General features: G+C 40.1%; 1 protein-coding gene across 1 annotated transcript in view; it reads left to right on the forward strand.

Moving 5' to 3' along the window:
* The window catches only part of TTC27 (tetratricopeptide repeat domain 27), a 128,765-nt gene that overhangs the window by 92,267 nt on the left and 15,256 nt on the right, over positions 1-21,242 (forward strand). Inside the window, exons 14-17 of the mRNA XM_021544091.2 lie at positions 2,128-2,226; positions 3,843-3,895; positions 14,593-14,758; positions 20,699-20,896. Coding sequence (XP_021399766.1) covers positions 2,128-2,226; positions 3,843-3,895; positions 14,593-14,758; positions 20,699-20,896 — 516 coding nt within the window. The remainder of the gene's footprint in view (positions 1-2,127; positions 2,227-3,842; positions 3,896-14,592; positions 14,759-20,698; positions 20,897-21,242) is intronic.

Consider the following 21,242-nt stretch of genomic DNA (forward strand, 5'->3'; position numbering starts at 1 on the left):
AGCCATCCACTTACACCCTCATAAGCAAAAGTTTGTTCAGTTCTTTTCTTAGTATCATGAAGCTTGCCCACCAGGCTGTTGGGTCTGACAAAGATCAATGTCATGTGTTTGTATTCAGGGATCTAAGCTTTGAAGCAGATTAATTATAAATTTTATAGCAGCTAAGTCAGGAGCAGATATAAATTGAGTTTAAGAGACAGGAAAATGAGTTTGAAGTGAACTGTAAGAATGTTTGCTGCACTTTGCAATTAGCCTGTAGAGGTAAAAGCTCCTTGTGTATGAGCCAATAGCATTATCCTCAACCCTCTAAAATCCCTGATTTGAAAAAAAAATTAAGGTAATGTTTTTGTGTTAAATATTTGTTACAATTTCCTAAGGAGAACCTGAGTTATCGGAGTTGTTACTTCAGAACTAGTACCTAAAACACAAGGGAATATAAACATTAAACAGACCCCTCAAGAAGTAATATGTTGTTGTGCAATATGGAGTTAATGTAACCTGGTTTTCCATCTTCCTTTTCCCAACCTCTTTCCCTCTCAAAAAAACTTCCCAAGAAAAACTGTTGGGTTTTTTTTGACCTTGGCATATAGAATGGAGAAATGGCTGAATTTATTGCAGCAGGGTAGTAGTACCTGGACTGATTTTGCAACACCTTATAAAATGTCCTGTTTTGTTTTGACTGCATGCATTTTAAAAGCATAATGCTGTCAAAAAAGGTTCTGTTAATGTACTTAGGGTTTAATAATTTTCTGAATTATGAAACTTTTATAAGAGGTAATACTGGTTAGCTTGCAGTTCTTTGAGAATTAACCATGTGGCAAATCAGGAACTTGCTGTTGAAGAGCTATAAAAATTTATTTTGCTGTAATTTATGCCATTATTGGATACTATTTAGAGTAGAACAGACTATTTCAATTGGAAGGGACCTGCAATGATCACCTGGTCCAACTGCTGACCAGTTCATGGCTGACCAAGTTAAAGCACATTTTTAAGGGCATTGACTACAAGCCTGTTAAACACTTGACAGCCTTGGGGCATCAGACACCTCTAGGAAGATTTGTTCCAGTGTCTAATTGCTCTCTAGGTAAAGAAATGCTTTCTAATTTCCAGTCTAAACCTCCCCTGGTGCAGCTTTGTACCATTCTCACACATCATACCACTGGACAGTAGTTCTGTGTGAGCCCTGGCAAGCCAAGAGGGCAGCAAATCCTGGGATGCATCAAACACAGCACACAACCAGCAGGTCAAAAGAGGGGATTATTCTGCTATCTGCAGCTCTCACCTTTAGCACTGTGTGCAGTTCTGGGCCTCACAATTTAAGAAGGATGTGAGAGTCCTTGAAAGCATCCAAAGGAGTCTACAAAGCTAGAAAAAGGGCTGACTGGAAGGAACATCCTGAGAGGTGAGGGCTTGTCTAATTTGGAGAAAAGGAAGTTGAGATGTGATCTCAGTGCTCTCTACTGCTCCCTGAGAAGGGGGAATGGAAAAGAAAGGTGTTGAGCTCTCCTCCCTGGTTGAATCTTTATTGATGAGAGATACTTGGCTGTAACAACTAAAGACTTTAAATACAGAACTGTTGAAGGTCTGTTCTCTGTGCAAGGCATTATTTAAGTACATTTCTATCTCTAAACATTACGATAGAAACATGAGATGGTCAATGTTCTGACAAGTAGAAAGAATTGTAATTTTGAATTGATCCTGTTTGGTCATTTGAGATGTATTTTGTAAAATGTGATTACGTTGAAAAATATTTTCTAGTGTTTATCATCTGACCTAATTATAATAGTATAAAGTGAATGTGGATCTTTACAAATGAAAGCAAAATATGCAAACCTCTAAATTACTATCCCTTTGTTCTGTAAATGAAAATGGACTGTTAAAGAGCACTTCACAAATGGTCAAATGGTCTTAATGCAGTCAACACCTTTGTTTATCCATATTTATTAAAACTTTGAACCTAAAGTTTTTCTCTAATCAGCATACAGGATACTATTTTTTCCAGTACAATACCATCATAGCTGAAGATGGGTAAAAATCAACAAGAGTTGTGTGTTCTCCCAGGGCAAAGTATTTATTTTGTGCTGAAATATCCATGTATGCAGGTAACCATTTTTTTTTTCTCTCCAGCTAGGTGTATGGTTTTCCTTGGGCTGTGCATACATTGCTTTAGAAGGCTATGAAGGTGCTGCCAAAGCATTTCAGCGCTGTGTGACATTGGAACCAGATGTATGTACTTTTGAACAAATGATTCAGATGGTTTATCTAAAAGCAGCAAAGATGTTTTCATTATAAACAAGCAAAGCAATAATAAAAAATGTGTTTAAACCTTAGCCTTTTGAATAAATTAAGCTTGTTCATGAAGGATATATTTTTGTCATAAGGCATCATAAAAATACTTACCCAGTACTTAACTTTGTCCAAGTATGAGTGTGTGAATGTTAAAATATATTTGAAAAATTATTTTATGCTTGCACACATTGCTAAAACAGACAAATGGGAATGACTAAATTGTGAGGAGAGCTAAAAATAGAGAAAACAAAAGTTACATTAAAATATTTAGTTCTCTAAGTAATCAAATTCTTCTGGGAAAAAAAATCAAGTTCACATGTAACAAGTAAATTTGTAACTGTATATTTCATGAGCACAGGGAGAATGGAGCTTAGTCATATTTTCAGGATGCAGGGCATGCATGTGTACAATACTGTCGTTTGAATGTGCATTGAGACAGTGAAGGTGCCAGCTAAATTACCTGAGAAATACAATACTTTTGCCAAAAGGCCTGATTGTCAGCTTGTTGCTGTCTTAGAGTTAATGCCATCTATTCAATAGAAACTGTTGTTACTAATTCTTTTCTCCAAGAGAAAAGCAATGAGAGGGGACAGAATATTCTTTTTATTATAAAATGCAATAAGTTCCTTAAGGGGAAAAAATGTACATAGAGATAACAATGGAATTCTTACTTTATAGATTGTTTTTTGTTGTTCAGTGCAGTAAATTTACTTCCAAGTAGATATTAAAATTGGGTTCACTTATCTCTCTAGGGCCTGTATTTAATTGTATTTGTATGACCAAGCCAGCTGACTTCTCAATGGGTTAAGTGGTGGGTTTTTTATGAGTAAAAGGTGCTGGACTGGCTCTCAGTTGGAGGCAAAACCTATCTTTATACATCTACAGCTGTAGCAATGTAGTGACCATTTTCATTAATTAAGTCTCAGAAAGGTTTCCCAGCATGAGTTAAATGCTCTTTAAGCCTCGGGATGGCCTTCAGTACCAGAGTACATTTCATTGCAGTGCTCACACTCTATTCTCCAAATAATTTCTAGTTGTCACTTGCTGAATTCAGTGATGGGGTTTCACATTTACAGCAGTGTCAAACGAAGGGCAGGAATCATCTCTGCTCATCTCTGCTGGTTTTACCTGAGGTGTGTTAGGGGATATCAGATCACTTTTGTCCAGTAACAGAGAGTGGTGCAGTTTAAGTAGCTTCCAGCTAGTGAATCACTGACCTTTCCAGCAATCCCAGTTAGATCCTAGAAGGGGATACCTATCTACAGCTGAGGCTAAAGGCAAGAGCTGACTTAGTGTATTGCAACCACAAGGCAGTTAATTGATATTTATATACCTGATTGTTGCTGATGTAGTCAAATATTTATATATTTCAATTTTAATATAATGATTTATATTTCAATGCAATATTTTAACTGCCACATAGAAGGTATGTGTCAATTTGTGTGATTAGCAAAATCAGTGATGTTTGGCAGTAGCTTCACTTGTATATTTTTATTGAATAAGCATAATATAAGTGAATAAATTTTTTGGTGCTTCTCCTTTTATCATTCTAGAATGCTGAGGCCTGGAACAATTTATCAACTGCTTATATCAGATTAAAACAGAAGTAAGTACCTCAAAAGCTTTAGAAGATATTGCTTCCAAAACAAATAACTGTGGTTTCCTTTTTTTTTTGACATTTAGTTTTTTATTATTATAAGGTGTTTAACTCATATTTTGCAATTCTTAGCCCTTCAGTTCTCTCTCCCAGGTTCAATTACTGGTAACAATTTTATTTTAGAGGAAATAATTTTGTAACTTTTATACAAGTAGCAGCCTCTCTCTACCCTTTTTTCTTGTTAGGTGTATTTATGATGTAGTAAGTACAATGAGTGCAAAATACTCATAATAAAGATGAATAATAAAAACTACTTTGACCATGAAGTTAAGAAGATAGGTCCATTTCAAGCAAACAATTTATTCAGACCTATGTAATTTCATAGGATATTTTCCTCTATAGATTTAAGGGAAAACCAGACAGTTTGGCTTTTATATACAAAAACAGATGGAAATCTGTACACATGCTAGCAGGCTTATTCTTTTCCCTCAAAACTAATGATTCATAGAAGAAGCTTTCACCTAAGTGGATTGCCACTCTTATTTTGTATTTTGTATTTCAGTGCAATGTAATAAAAATTTACCTGCAAGAATTAAATATTTAAGGATTTTCACATTATACCTTCTTACCAAGAATGAAGCAAAAGAATAAGATAAATTATTTTTAAAAACCCTACTTGAAATCTGACATCAATTTATATGGTTACATAGTCAGAAGGCAAAGTAAAAAAAGAGAGAAAGAATAGTAAACTTATGTAAAAGTGTAAATTTATAAACATACTATGGGAGCAGGAGGGAGGAGAAATTGAAGTATTACACAAGGCTAAAAAGTCATAGAAAGCAAGAGTTTGTTTTAACTTTTCAGTAGTTCCTTCTGTCTTCAGCAGTGCCTTGAGCATTCATGTGGTAGTTGCTCCTTCTTTTCCATACAATTCAAAATGTCAGATGTTTAGTGTACTGGCTTATACTTCTTTCAAGAAAGTATTTTTAATCAAAATAATTTTCTGTCTGTTAATCTGCTACAAGGCTGAGAAACTACTGAGTGATTAATTTCAGTTTACTGGTTTAATTTTATTATTCTTAATCTACTCTTGTGATCTAATATGCTAAGTACATACAAAACTTGTAACCTATTTGATACGGTAGCAAAAGCAATACATGGGGGCATGTTACTGAGCTTTTTTTCCCACAAGAATCATGTGAGATAGGACTCAATGTACAGTAAATTTTAAGTGACTATTATGTGTTGATAGCTGAGTGTGGCCTATACTTACTGAGAAATAACAACTTCTTTGATTATTTGTGTAGGCACTTACAGGTCAAGACTGTGGGAGCTAGTTTAACTCTCTCAATACAGAGAAGATCTATAGCAGTACACTTAAATAATTTGTGTGGGGATACATAAGTTCTTATTTTTCAAGCCTGCCAGAAGAAAAAAAAAAATGGAGTGAGGATTTTTTAAAAAAAGGAAAACAAAAGCAAGATATTTATTTCACTCTCTCAAAAAAAATCCAGCTTTACTCCAAACAGGCTTTTAATTCAGGCCCCCACTCATAGATTGTGGATTTAGCCAAGGCTTGGCAAAGTCTCACACAACAGACAAATATAAGTACATTTTTTTGAAAAGCATATGCAAGCAACTTGCTAACACCCAGAGGACAGGGGTTTTGTTGATTTTTGGGGTTGTTTGCTTTTTAAGACTAAACAAGTTCTGTGTATTCTGAATTTCCTCCAGAGAAATTAATTGTGATGAAAAGAGATTCCATGGCTTGGTTTACTAGCAAAACTACTCTGTTTACTGGGAGGTCTTTGAAATCTAGGTCTCACATTTCTCAGAATAAACTGGGACTGGCCTACTGTCCTTCATATGAAAGATTCCTGCTTTCCAAGACCAGATAATGCATTTGGGCTGCTTACTGTTTCCTGTCTGGGTATGAATTTACTTAACTGGTTAAGGATACACCATCATTATATGATTGGTTAAATACACAGGGGATTGTTTTGAGAATCTGGAGGATTTTATTACATAGAAAGAGTGATGATTTGTGTGTTGCCTTCTGCTGGGAAGGCAGGCGACCTGGTTTCAAGGGACAGCACGGCAGCCCAGCCTCACTCAGGCCACAGATATACACAGGCACCAATGTGGTGGATGGTCAAATGGCGTTTATTACCTTATCTTGAGAGGTTAAACAGTCAAGACGGCTTTGCTATGTCAAAGAAAGAAGGTAGGGTCTCTAGGGTTAGTAAGGGGTGGAAAACTACTGAGTTAGGAGGGGCTACATGTCTCAGGGGTGATGGATTACATATCACAGGATGAGGAGGGAAGGGTCTTACTTTCTGTTACATCCTGGAATTTTCTGTTCACCTGTCCCTATCTACCACATCTCCCCCCCCCTTTTCACAAATAAATGAGGTAGTTGTGCTTGGTAAACCTGAGTTAACTCTTGCAAGGCGAGTTTAGAAAGTTTCTGCGATTGGCAGTGTTCGCAGTTTTTGGTTTACAGCATTTGTTGCTGGCCTATAAACAGAATGTTGGCCTGTTCCAGACGGGCCTGAACAAACGAGACCAGCTTGTTCAGCAGGCATGTCCTAAGGTAAGAGCTAAAAGCAGCATTGCCAGTGGACCTATGAGGGTGGAAATTAAAGTGGTAAGACATGGCGATTGAACCAGAATTCGAACCAACTCTGTTGAGTTTCCCTGTCCTTCTTTCTCTGAACCAGTCTATCTCGGAGTTCTGCCATGGAGTCTTTAATGACTCCCATGTGGTCTGCATAAAAGCAGCATTCCTCCTTCAATGCGGCACACAATCCTCCTTGTTGCATGAACAAGAGGTCCAGTCCTCGCCTGTTCTGCAAGACCACTTCCGAAAGCAAGGAGACTGACTTCTCTAGAAAGGAGATGGATTTCCCGATCCTCTGCAAGTCTTCATCGATGGTCATTTGCAGCTGAGAAAGTCCTTGTTGTTGGGTCACGAGGGCTGAGACACCCGTGGCTGTGCCAGCTGCTCCCAGGCCAAGCAGCATTGCGATAGTTATACCTGTGATTATTTCTCTTTTGTGGAGCCTGCCGGGTTCCTCAAAAAGGTGGTATACCTCTTTGTCTGAGTGGTACAGGACCCAAGGAACTATTAGAACTTGGACACAGAAGTCAATAGAGTCATTAAATTTGGCAAGGAACAAACAAGGACTCACCCGAGATCACTGACAAGCCCACATCCCAGACACAGATGGGACCACCCATTTATTGATCTTTCTGTTGGGCTTGACAACTTTGGTGCAGAAGTTGCCTTTCTGCTTTGCTAAAGCTGCATTGCCAAAGCATTGCCCTGGCCTGTGATTTGACTCAGGGTGATTCCTCTGCGGGGAGTGTCCCACCTGCACTGGTGGGGGGCATCGGCTGTGGAGTAACTGAAGGGGGTGTTCAAAGCAATCCCTTCGTAGAAAGGGGGTTTAACATTGTAGCAAAGCCAGCAGGAATCAGGTTCAGGTTGGATTCGTTCAAGGATAGAAAGATAGCTTCTAGCATGTGAAAGATTGGGTTTGGGTCTAAGCGGCCTATCTGGAAGGCATCCGTGTGGCCGGTTGGGATATCAGTGGCCTTTGCAGGCAAGGTTTTGGGGTGAGTTATGTTTTTCCCTCTCAGCACGTCTTTAATGACTTTATTGGGTCCTACCGGTCAGGGCGCTGGCGGTTGGAGCCTGATAATTTGTACATTCACCCACCTTCTTGGCCCTTTAAGGACCACATTCTGCCTGTGGCCCAACTAGGGTGATCTGGCTGTAAAACTGTCATGTTATAACTTGTGCATCCCCGATATCCGGGCTGTGCATGATAGCTGCTATAGACTCCTCCTAGGATGACGGGTTTTCTACAGCCGGTGGGTGCTCAGGTGAACTGTAAAAATTTATCGGGGTCCTGCGGTTGCCATCCATCTCCCCATGGTCTGGCATCTGTAACAATGGTTTCGCAGCCCCAGTGTGTCCGCAATATCCCTACCCCGGATAGTTGCAATACCTTTTCCCTGGGTTGGAGGCTGGGCACCAGTAGGATAGGTACATGAGCATGATATGTGGGTGATAGGGCTGTAATTTTGGTTGTCCTGGAAACAGGTTTGCAATGTGGAACATGAAGGATGGGGCATTTGCTGTGGTGATTTCTTTGAACACCTTGTCACTTGAAAGATGTTGCATGACCCACCTGAATGGCTGATGAGGGTAATAGTCTGGGCCGGCTCACCCTCTGGCAACAAGCCCCAACAGCAAAATCACACAAAAACACTGTGTATGTCTGGGTCTCACCGGTGCGGGACTCTTGGGTGCTGTTTGGTGGTTCGTTATTTCCCTCTGGAACAGGGGTGTATGCGTTACAGGGACGCCCCACGAGCATGTTCTGCAGACAGAAACTCAGTTTTCATTAGTCTCGTTCTGAAGGTCAGGCTTGATTGACTTAAGTGGACACCACCTGATTCTGCCCTCTTTTTTAACCGCTGCGTACCCTCGTCCCGTAAGCACCAGTCTCCAGCCCCGTTCCCATTCGCCTAGCTCGTTTTTGATCATGACCTGTGGGTCCTCCTCTAGTGTTTGGGTGACCCAATGCTTTCGAACAGGACTGTTTGTTTCATCTCCCCTAGGGAATTGGTTCAGTGCTAGCAACGCAGTTGTCAGCATACGCGCTTGGTCTCCTGGGGGAATGGAATTGGCAAAGCCCTATGCCTTTGCCAATACTTCCAACTTGGCTTTCAGGGTCTGATTTGCTCGCTCAACGGCCTATCCGGTGCTGTTATATGGGATACCATGCACTAAAGTGATGCCCCATTGCGAGGCGAATTCTTGCACTGGTTTGGAGATGAAATTGGAAGCGTTGTCAGTTTTAATTTGCTTGGGGATACCAAGCCATGCTGTAGCTGTCAGCCAGTGCTGAATTGTGGCCTTAGAGTTAGGTTTGAGGTACTGTGTGGCCATGATCACTCCGCTGTAATTGTCCACTGTCACTATGAGTCATGCTCGGGGCTTCAGTAGTTGACATAAAGTGAAGTCCAACTGCCAGATTTCTGAGGCCTTAAGACCTCTCGGGTTGACCTCACTGGTCCATAGGGGTGACTTCTGGCAGTGAGGGCAAGTGGCCACTACATGTGTTGCGTCTTCTGTTGAGATCCCGCATCTCTTTGCCAGTGCTTTGGCTCTGATGTGGAGTGACTTGTGCAGTTGATGAGCTTCCTGCAACATCCACACTCCCTTCGCTGCAGTGTCCACTTTGTCATTGCCTGTCTGGAATAAGCCCTTGACTGGGTTGTGGCTGTTGACGTGAATGACAGACACGGTGCCCCGTCGCAAGGAGAGCACCTCTTCAAGCATTGAGGCCGCTGTAGATGTTGACACACCTGGTCCCGACATGGCTAGGCAAAGTTTTGCCATGAATATAGAGTCCATTACGATGTTGAGGTGTTCATCTTGGAAGAGTCTGCACGCCAAGACCACTGCTGCTGCTTCCAGTTGTTGCACTGACAGTGTGGGGTCACATGTGTCATGATTTGACACGGGAAAATAATTTTTTTAGAAGGAAGAGGTTAGTTCAGTTAGGGGTCAGGTTTAGATACTGGCACTTGGGGTGACTAATTGAAGGTGGACACGCCTCTGAGAACACAGAGGGGTTAAAAGCAGAATTCTCAGGAGAACTTGCTCTCTTTGGTTCCAGTCATCAGAGAGTACTAACCTCCCCTGCCCAGCCATGAGCTGGGTGGGGGAGGGGAAAAGCCATGTGCCTGGGAAGGTAGGCTAGGGGGTGAAAGATCGGGAGCTGATCTGGGCTAGTTCTTGCAGACAGAAGGGTGGAAAACGTTTGAGATGTCTTTGTTCTCCTTCTCCCAACCTAGAGGGAAGGAGATAGAAAGCCTGCAGACACCTGGGAGTTTGCCGGCAGAGGAGAAGGAGGAGGGGGAAAAGATGCTCAGCGTGGGAGACAGCACAGCGTCTTGGGCCAGAGATTTTAGCTGTCCAGGGAATTTGGGAATTTTAACTCTTTCTTGTGAAATGAAAGCTTTGTAAAATATTGCTCTTCTTCAATTTGAAAGAAAGAGAGACAGCTGAGGACCTTAGTTGTTAGGGAAAGAAGGTTGGGGGGGGGATGATTGAGTGGCTGTTGGCTGGACTCTTCTTGTTAACCATAGACTGAACTAACTTCTCTTCTAAGGGAGACTGCATTTTAGGGAGATGCAATGGTGAGCCAAAATACTCTTTCAGCAACTACCATTTCAGGGATGAATAGAGGTCAGCAGAGGAGGGTGTGAGGATATCCTCTGTCTTCAGAGAAGAAGAGAAGGCGATCTCTGTTCTTAGACCCCTCACCCCAGGGAAATGGGGGGGACTGTAGTCCCAAAATGAGACACTGGACTGTTGTCCTGTTAGTCCTTGGCAAAGCATCCTTAAAGGAGCCCTATAAGCAGTCTCTGTCCATGCACAGTGGTGAGAGCACTGTGACATGGAGAGTGTCACAATGGCAGATTCTCTCCGGGTGGTGCCATGTGTGACATGAAAACACAAGAGGTGGCAGCTGTGTTTCATGGGGGGTCTGTGGTGCAAGGGAAGCTCCTCTCTCCCCTGATGGACTCAGGTTGTGGATGAGACGATAACCTTCTCCAGACCTTTTGGGGTTTAAAAATACAGGGGTGTTCCACGGGCTGGTGGAGGGTTCTGTGTGACCCTTTTGCAGCTCGCGGTCGACCAGTTCCAGCAAGGCTGCCATTTGAGCCTTTGACAGGGGCCACTGCTCGACCCATATGGGGTCTGGTGATTTCCAAGTCAGTTTGATTGGCAGCAGTGGGTGTACGGCAGTGGCCCTCATGATAAATTTGTGATCCTGACTCCTAACATAGCAAGGATGTCCCTTCCTATCAGGAGTGGAGAGTTTTGCAGGATGTAGGGGTAGATTGCTACTGTCTGTTCTGGTCCCTTTTTCGTGTGAAGTGTTACAGCCACCAACTGGGTGCTTTTCCACGCCCGGGACGGCCCTCCCACTCCGTTCACTGGGGGGACTTCTTTACATTGCCAGTGTCAGGGCCAAAGCGCTTGGGGCGTAACCGAGCAGTCTGATCCCGTGTCCGTCCAAAACTGAAGCCCTATGACGTGGGAATCCTGACTGCCATAAAGGTGGCATGTCCCACACACAAGGGGCTTACCAAAAATGTTGTCCATGAGAGTGGAGAATGGTCTGAGTTAATCCCTTTCTCTGAAATGGCTTTGACAATTGCCTGTACGTCTTTGGGGTTTACTGGAGTGTATGTCCTTTGTTGATGCCCCTCCGGCCCAGTGACCCTTACTGGGAAGGCTTGAATTGTGGCTGTGGGGGCCCATTCAGCACAAGCTATTTTTGTTTTTCCCCAGTCGGTAAACTGGGCTGGTTCGCATTGTAATTGCCTTTCGGTGCGGCTTAAAGCTTCATTCGTTTTTGTCTTAAATCGTGTTGGCTCTGCTCTCTCCCTTTCTGAGTCACAGTCGGTTTCTATCAGCTCTTCCGAGCTGGCGGAGCTGCCGCTGCTGGACTCAGAGCTGGAAGTCGAATGCCAGCGCACTTCCAGGCTTCGGTGCCTTTTTGTGCGGCTTTGGCCCTCCTCCTCTCTTCGGGGGTGGTGCTGCTCCCACCCCCTGGGTTTGCTCTGCCTCCCGCAGGAGGAGGTCTCTCCTTTAAATGGTAGCAGCATTAGGTGTGGCTCCCGATTGGGTCTGTGCTCTCTGCTGCTCTCCTCCTCTTTTTTCCATGGATGCGCATTAGCAAAAACCTGCGCCTCCGGGCTTTTCCCGCCGAGAGCACCCACACCCTGCCCATCTCCTTGGTCCCAGCGCCATGTTTGGCTGGGTAGGGCAGAAGGGCTGCCCGTGTCTCCTCCCGAGCCGCGGTTTCTGCATCTCTGGCTTCCTTCGCCAGTCCCTCCCAAAAGGATTGTGTGCGCTGCTGCACCCCCAGCACCAAATGGCTGATTGGCGACAGAGAGATGGATGGGGAACCCACGGATTTTTGGGAAGGTTTTGGGGGGGGTTTGGACTCTGGGTCGGGGAGGGGGGTAACACACCCGGCTCCCCCAGGTCCCCGCTCTCGGGCAGACCGCTTTCAGGGACGGTTTGTGTTGCCGCTCCTATCCCTAGCATGGATGTAGCTAATAAACATGTGCGCACAGCGCTCCATGTCTCTTGTTCTTCCAGCACTCCGCGCAGGGCTTTTCCAACTTTACCCCACGCCTTGAGGCTTTTGCCACTGCCTGAGGATTTGGTATCCTCGGCCAGTGTGGCCGTACATTTCTCCCACACCTCCAGATGTAATATTTCCACGGGACATTCAATCATCCCAAGCTCTAGGAGCCTTGCAATAGCAAGATAAAAATCCTTGAGCCTTCACTTAATTCCCCACTGTCTATGAATCGAACTCACGAGCTTCATGATGACATCTATGACAGTCACTGGTCCGGGGACGTCTCCCCCGCCGAGAATCGGTCTCACCGCTCCAGCTGCTGCCTCTCGTCCAAGCGATACCCGCTACCCGAGTGAATTTTCCTGGGTTTCGGCACCAGACATGTTGCCTTCTGCTGGGAAGGCAGGCGACCTGGTTTCAAGGGACAGCACGGCAGCCCAGCCTTGCCCGGGCCACTCGGGCCACAGACATACACAGACACCAATGTGGTGGATGGTCAAATGGCGTTTATTACCTTATCTCATGAGGTTAAATAGTCAAGGCAGCTTTGCTACGTCAAAGGAAGAAGGTAGGGTCTCTAGGGTTAGTAAGGGGTGGAAAACTACTGAATTAGGACGGGGTTACATGTCTCAGGGGTGATGGATTACATATCACAGGATGAGGGGGGAAGGGTCTTACTTTCTGTTACATCCCAAAATCTTCCGTTTGCCTGTCCCTATCTACCGCATTTGTGGAACACTATTTCCATCCCTTTGCTATCTTGACTACATTTCACATTTCCATCTTACTGGCATCTGCCCTCCACATAGCTCACTGATTTTCAGGAGGGTAGGGGTGATGATACAGACTAACCCTACAGATGGTGAAGAGCAGTTGCAGAAACAATACATGAGTAAGGCAGAGCACCTTCCAGCCTGTCAGAGAGTTGTGGCAGATCCCAACTTCCATTGTTGCAAAATCCACAGAAGGAACAGGACAGTCTTCTTTTCTAATTTAATCTAGTAAAATCTGGGTCTGAAATCCCTTAGTGAGATTGTTAACAATGGACAAAATGCAACTGTTTGCACATTTGTTCATCAGCATCACACCTATCAATATATCAGATAAGAGAGAAAAGGGGAGTGGATATGGGAAGATCCTGCATATGGACTATTCTGCTGTAGCTATGCCAAATGACCTGTTCTCCTTAAATAATTTTGCTCCATCAGTCCACTCTCTTTTTGTGTATTTGATAACTCTTAATAGCATGGCCTTAGATTGGCAGTTATTTATGTTTTTCCTTGACCAAGCTATTTCAAACTTCTAATGTCCTGATTGACTACTTAGATATTACATTGACTTGGCTGGGATGTTTACACTCTCTTGGACTCTCTTTTTGAAACTCAACCAACAATTTCTTTGGTCTGTCTTTCTTTAGAGAAGACTATTTTAACAACTTAGTCAAGCAATACAGAGAAAGTGAACTGGCCATCTTTATATGATATTTACTAAAAAGAGATGTATTGTTATGCCTTACCAAAGAAGATTTTTTTACCAGCCTAGGAAAGCTCCATTTCAAGTCTTAATTTAAAGGAATCCATTCCTTTGTGGTTTTTTACATATCATGACTGTCCAACTCTTCTCTAGCAGGGTTATTTTAAAGTTTCAAACTTATTGCAATTTTTGGTGATATGTTGAAGGCTTTAAACAGTAAGCTTACAAATCTTACCAACATATGCTTCAGATGGCATTTTCTTATCAGAGGATGGCATTACTGCTCTCCTTTAGTAAGGAAATGGTCAAGAGTTGACTGCAGTGGATGCATCCGAAAAACTAAAGATGCTTTGTAACTTGATGATGATTTTATAGGAATTGTAGTGTCCACCTTTATTCCACAATACTCTCTACTGTCAGTATGAGATGGGTTAGGCTGGAGGACTCTAGTACTGTCTGGGGCCATTCTGACACATTTGTACTGAGCAGCACAGCATCAGGGATCAGAGGGTGTAAGTAAACCTTCCAGCTGACCTAAGGATAAAATCGGTTGAAAATGATGGGCTTCTGTGCAATGGATATGCATGTTTGCTGTGTGCAAATGTTTAAAATAAATATGATTTAAAAATGTGTGATTAAGTCAATACCATTCTGCACCTGTCATGAACTCAGTGATTTTTAATTTTTTTATGTGTGTTACAACTGCAGCATGAGTAAGATTGTTTTCTCATGGTTCTAGTTAAAAATTTGGAAAGGAAAAAATTGACATAGATGGCAAAATTATGATAAATTTTAGTTTAAAAAAAAATTACAAGAACTAAGAAGTTACCTAGTTCGAACTACAAAGTGTACTGTTGTGTATGAACTAATACAAAATAATTTGCAAGAGAGATTAAGGAATTATCAGTATTGTAAATTATGAGCATTAGCTTTTGCATGGTACTGTGTTCCAAGTGGGATTTTTAAATAAGCAGGTTTTTAGTTGATGCTATTCTAACTGATTTTAGTGTAGAAATCTGCAATAATTTCTGTTATTCTTTTATTATTGATTAGGATCAAAGCATTTCGAACCCTCCAAGAAGCTCTCAAGTGTAACTATGAGCACTGGCAAATATGGGAGAACTATCTTCTCACCAGTACAGACATTGGAGAGTTTTCAGAAGCAATTAAAGCTTATCACCGGCTCATGGACTTAAGAGAAAAGTACAAGGACACACAGGTGGGGAAATTTCCATATTTAGTCATCCTATATGTTCACTAATTTTTGTTAGAGACACAGAGATTGGTGATAGCTGCTGATAGTGGTATCAGTAATGATAGTGTACGTGCCAATGAAGTTAAGTAGGCAGGTGATTTAGACTCTGAGAATAAATATTTTAAATGAAACTGGACAAAACTGAAAACCTCTGCATCCAGATTGCATCAGACTTTGTGAAAGCACACATGTGAGCCTTGCAGATTCAAAACCTATTTTTATATAAAATGCAGTGCATAATCCCATCTTTCCATATTGTTCCTGCATATCTTGATGTCAGAAATAATATAAATTATTTAGATTAAAGAAAGAGAAGTTTTTTTCCCATGTGTTGGAGAATTCCATAAATGAGCCTTTGAAAGTGAACTGAATGCATCCTGGTTATAATATTGATTCTTAATAAACAGGACAAAGGAAACTAAAACAGGTATTTTGCTTATCTTTCACTGTAGTTCAGTTCAGTTAAATTTTGTGTTTGTAAATATATGTTCTAGACAAAATCCAGAGAACCTACCTTAACAGCTTCAGCTGGCATGCAGCCTTGACTGAAACCAGGTCCTATCCTAGCAGGGTTCTGCACACTCAGTGAAACTGGCAACGTGAATCTGAAAGGCAAGCCAAAGAATCTCTCAAGGAGAATAATAAAACACCTTCAAGAGCCTTTGCAAAATTAGCAGATCTGGTTAAAGAACTTTTGAGCTCTTAGGGAGATTGCATAGTACCAGGGTAAGAGGAACCAGCTGCTGCTGCTCATGGATTCCAGAAGAATGTTTTGTTTCTTGTCCCATAAGAGGAGAAAAAGTAGCTTTTATGGATCTTGGGAATTTGAGTCCAGTGATGAGGAGAGAGAGCAGATAGAATTAGTTAAAACTGTCGAAACATCTCATTTGTTCATGAGGGACAGGGATGTTAAATACTTTTTTCACATTACTTTTTAATAATAAATTGTACATGAGTGCAATGCTTATTACTAGTAAAGGTAGTCATATACAGGATAACATTCTGTATTAATAAAATCTTTCAGGGTTGGTATAGCTAAACATTAAACATTAGCACTAAAGAGTGTCAATGGAGAACTATGTTATATGTGGTAAAGATTAGTGTGTTTGGCAGCTAGAGTACTGTAGTACTGGTGGGGCCTGTCATGGAGCATCTTGTAGATGGTTGGTTTTTTCCAACTAATTTTTTTTCTCAATTACTACTTAAAATAGCATTTTTAGGAGTGCTTTACTGTATATTTAAAACAGACTGACAGCTGACTGGGAGTAGAGGTTTCTACATATATTTGCCCATTTGAGATATTTTGAGATTATACAGAAGCCTATTACTGTTATTTGTCAAATTTTATGCAATATATTTTATTAAAGGATTTAAGGATATTGCTTGTATTAAATTTCTATTTTTATTGCATAACTTTTTTTATCTTGTTCTTATACATCTTTTATAACTTTTACAGAAGTATATATGGCATCTTTCCTAAATTATTTTTGCATCATCATTTTAACTTTGGCTTCTGATATGTGAAGTGTTTTATGGGTTTCATTGTAACTTCTAATACAGTTGCTTCAACTAGAAGGCTTTTACTAGTAGCCAAGAAAAACCTCAGGGCCTGATTACAGAATTTCAGGCTTGAAACAATTATCTTACAAGGAGGAGGAGAGTATTTCTGTATCAAAACAAAAAAAAGCAGATAAAAATAAAAGCTTCTGCTGAAATTGTTTGCAAAGTTCACCATTAATTGGTGAGCCTCTCCTTTTTTCCAACTGGACTGTTTGCAATAGGGATGATCTGTAACCATCTTCTGCAATTGTATTTTGATAATGTGAAATCATGAACAAGAGTAAATGAAAACATACACCATTGTTTCCATTCAACACAGTATGATCTTCTCTCAAGTTATATTTAGTATTTGTAGTCATCACAGATTTTAATTGATAGACTACTAAGCTACATGACATAATGGTGAGAAACAAGGTAGGAATATAAAAAAAAAATACATACAGGACTGGAAGAAACATGTGGAGTCATGGATTCCAGTTCTTTGTGAAAACCAACTGCTTTTAGCATAATCATTGCTGCAGAATATCCCTTGTGAGACTGAATTTATCAATTACAAGTGTGCAACTGAATATACAATTTGAAATGCCCTTGATTTCTGTGGCTACATCAGACTTTTAAATTTTATTTTAGAATAGCATGAAGTCATATTTTTCTTCTAATACTAGTAAAGCATTCAGATTCCTCTTGGTCATTTCTGTTAGGCCATTGTTGTCATTTGTGCCAGTCTTCTGAGTACAGCACACAGATTTGGGAAATTTTTCTTCTGTGGTCTTCTAGTTACTTAACAATGCCATCCCTGTGGCAAAGGTTCTAATATCATGAAGCTTGAAGATATATATGCACAGATTCTACAGATAGAATTGGACAAAGAAGAGATAAAGGACTCTTTATGGATGAGCAACAATACAGTAAAAGCATGCACCAAAGGACAGTTTCAAAAGTCTCAGTATGCTAGCATTGCATATAAATGTAAAAAACACACTTTCTTACCTTCCCTCCTTACTGGTTCTTCATTTTCATGTATCTTTACTTATATTTCTCACAAAGCTGAGAAACATACCTGGACAATATACCTTCAATATATGTGTTATGTAATAAATCTTAAGACTGAATTATCTGAAGTTTCCACTAGTAAATCAGTCACTAAAAAGTACCCAAGCAGAAAGCCTTACCTCTTATAATAATCAATTTGGTCTCTGAATTATTGGTATGAGCTAGTAAATGTACTTGGAAGGTTTCTGTAATTCCTGATTATAAATTTCCATCATGTGTGCTTATGGAGGCAATCAACCTTTTTTACTTGGAGTGTTGCAGTCTTGTGAATGACAAGGTTATTTTGTGGTTGGAAAAACTGTTTCAATACAGTATTTCAGAAATCATATCTTCATTATGTGCTGTCAAAGATTATGAATACAGAAGGATGGACGAAGGATTCCACTTTGCAATTCTGTGCTATTGAGATTCTAGCAAAGTTTTTCTGGTACCCTTTCCATCAAGTAGCATCCTCATTTCAGTAGTTCATGTTGTCAAACAGTTTCTAACTAAAGGCCACAAAAGCATGTTCCAAGGGGATTTTGAAAAGCAGGATAGGAATTTATAATTTCTGGAGCTCTACTTCATTTAAGTAGCTTACTAATGACAATTGTCTTATATTATAAAATCCTTTATTTGAAAGGATAATAGAGAGAGCTCACAGACTGCAGATTTGTCATTTTGGATCTGTTATCTGAGGGTTCTCATCTTTCTTGAGCACTGTCAAGTTTTATTAGTTTTAGTGAAGCATCTGAAATGGTTTGACCAAGAAAAGTTTTACATGAAAGGAGTTGTTGGGAGAACAATTGTGAAATTAGATTAACTGATGAAAAGTGCTGCATTTATAAATTACTTGGTTTATTTCTAAGGTTTTGTTTCACAGTGTCTTTTGTTCAGTTTGTAGTAAACACATGATTCACAAAAGCAAAGGAGAAGGAAGAATGTAGATGGTGTGATGTCATAGTAAACATGAACTTTCTGGTCATATGGTGCCCAGTTCATTAAAAGAGGCATGAAGAGAATCAACTAACTAAAAAAATCCTCTACTGCTTGTTTGGGATCTTGGGCCAACAGAGCATTGCTGTAGTAGTTTAGTGTGTATGGCAGTTTAAAATCTTTCAAAGATACAAATTTTAACATTTAGGGCAACCTAAAATGCAAAGCTCTGCTACCCTGCTAATACTTTTGGATGATTAGTACAATTCTCTTGCAGTTTGAAATAACTTTATTTAACAAGTGTGGACAACCAAGCATTAATGATTCATTGCTATTTAATGGACCCTTTGATCTGGGTCTTGACACTAGTTTCATTTTAACTTCTGTAGTGCCAAAGCTTACACGATGGATTACAAAAAAAGGAAAGGGATTATTGTGATAGAAGTTTAAGCAAAGTCAAGACTCTGTGGGATTAGGGCTAATTTTACAGTTGCTACATCCTACTGATTAAGGAAACTTTTTTTTTCATGTACAAACAAAATATCATTGGCTTTAAAACTTTTGATGATTACACATGATATTCATGTGAATTAACATTTTGGACTTTGATTAACAGTTTTGTTAAACTGAGAAATTGATTGAGAAGTCATACATCTGTGTGTGAATCATGAAGACCAGTTCTAGGTCCTTGTCAAAAGAGAACATTGTTTAGCGTTTTTCTTGCACCTATGTTTTTTTATTACAGTGCTGTAGTAATGGAAATATCAACACTTGCTGGTGTTTTTCTATCAACTCATTAAAGAAGACCTGGTTTATGATGGGGTTTTGTGCCTTATATTCCAAATTATGACTATAAATGAATTTCAGACCTTTTGGACTATTAATAGTTCATAATATTTTCTGTTATCTTAGGTGATTTTTAACAGATCTTGAAGGAACTGCCAGTTTGTCATATCATTTTATAAGGAATATAAGTGATACTATGGTTCTGGGGGGACAAGCTGTTTAACTCATATTCAGATGTTACTGCAATATCATTAGTTCTGAAAAGATACCAGGTAGATGTATGTTTGTTTTCACTTATTGAATTACTTCAATTTATTTAATAAAATTATCAGCTATTTTGATTGATTTTTCTGCCAAGAATTTTCTGTATCTGATAAAACTGTTTCTATTTTGGGATGCTTTTTAATTGAGTCATTGTATAGGAGAAAAGTTATTTGGAGAAGTGACATCGTAAGTGCTAAACTGGGTGTGTTTTTATTCTAAGTGTAATATAATTTGATACTGGCATAATTGTTGCATTACTTTCTGCCAGTGAACTGTGAAGTGTTTTTGTAGGGTTTGCAGCTATTCACAGATCATCTTTGAAGTTAGTTTTATTACTATCTTGATATTAATTCTGCTGTGAGTGTGATTTCATTGTGTTACTGTCATGTGGACAAAAATGTTGAAGCATTAAAGTTGCCAAATGACAGGCTCACAAGTTAGGAAGTACCAGCATGAAGGTGTTTGTGCAACTATTACTGGCCTATCTTGAATGCAAGCCTGATGAGACTTCCATTTTTTTTCATCCTTATTTCGTCCACAGTCTCTGTGTCTCCTGCACTGCACAGGACAAGCATTACTCACTTGATAAGCCACAGCTTCTCTGGAGTTTATTATCTTCTTATTCATCATATCATCTACTGCCTTGATTTCCATTTGCTGTTCTTTATTTTGTTGAGGAGAAACTGAGGCAAAGTTTTCTAGTTTCAGTGTCCAGTTTGGGGCAAAAGGGCTGGTATGATGTAGCAGTTTTTGCACGCAAATTCAAGCTCCCACCAGCAGCTGCCCATGCTCAGCATTTCTGCAAGTGAGATATCACATTCTCAAGCCATTGATTCAATAAGTATGGCCATTAATGAGTATTTGTAGAAGAGTTTGATGGAACTGATTTAACTAGTAATTGACCAGGAGGTATTCCACTGCCTTTCAGTTTCCATCATATCCGCTGTCCATCTTTCACTTTCTGCAGATTGTTAAATAGAGGTCCTGTAAAAGACAGTGTCTCCCAGTACCTGAATTAATTTGCCTCAGCCTGTTTACTGATCTTTTCATAACTGTGTTAGATGCTGAAAATATCTATAAGATATTTTCTGCTGCAATTTCCTTTACCCAAATTTCTGTCTTATATTTTTGGCCTCTTCACCCACACCAGCATAGAATCTTATAGGTGAGGTTTAAATCAATTTAATTACTCCATATATTTCTTAGTAAATTCTGTACCTACCATATGACACAATCATTAATAGAGACCAAATATTACAGATAACATTATATATACTGATGTTGATTTGAGTTGAAATATCAAGTCTCTTCTGCTGCTTTTTTAAGGTGCTGGCTATTCTGGTCAGAGTGGCAGTGGATGGTCTGGCAGATCGTGCTGGAGAGGTATCAAGTGGATTGAAGGGGAAGCTGCAAGAGCTCTTGGGCAGAGTCACTTCACGAGTGACAAGTGATGGGGCAATCTGGAGACTTTATGCCCAACTTTATGGAAATGGGGAGAATGATAGTTGTGAAGATATTGAAAAGGTAAGAACTATAGTGCTATAGTAGAACACGCTCTTGTTCCAGACCTGTTTTGCTTTAGTATTTTTATAAGCACATTGTCTTTTCTTCATGTTCCTACAGCACACGGTTTTTGTTTTACACAACAGGAGCAAGATGTTTTACATCAGTTTTCTTGGACTTAAAAAAAAAATCTCATTTTTTACCAGTGTTTCATTTCAAAACATCCCATCACATGCTACACAGCATATGTGTATTGTCCTGATTTTGTATTCTGAAAATTTTATTGGAAACAGTCTAATGTCTATAATCAAATGGTGGTGTGGTTTTTTTTGGTTTTTTTTTTTTTTTTAATTGAAATATTTGATTC

This window comes from Lonchura striata, chromosome 3 (assembly GCF_046129695.1).
Source record: "Lonchura striata isolate bLonStr1 chromosome 3, bLonStr1.mat, whole genome shotgun sequence".
NCBI classification, from domain to species: domain Eukaryota; kingdom Metazoa; phylum Chordata; class Aves; order Passeriformes; family Estrildidae; genus Lonchura; species Lonchura striata.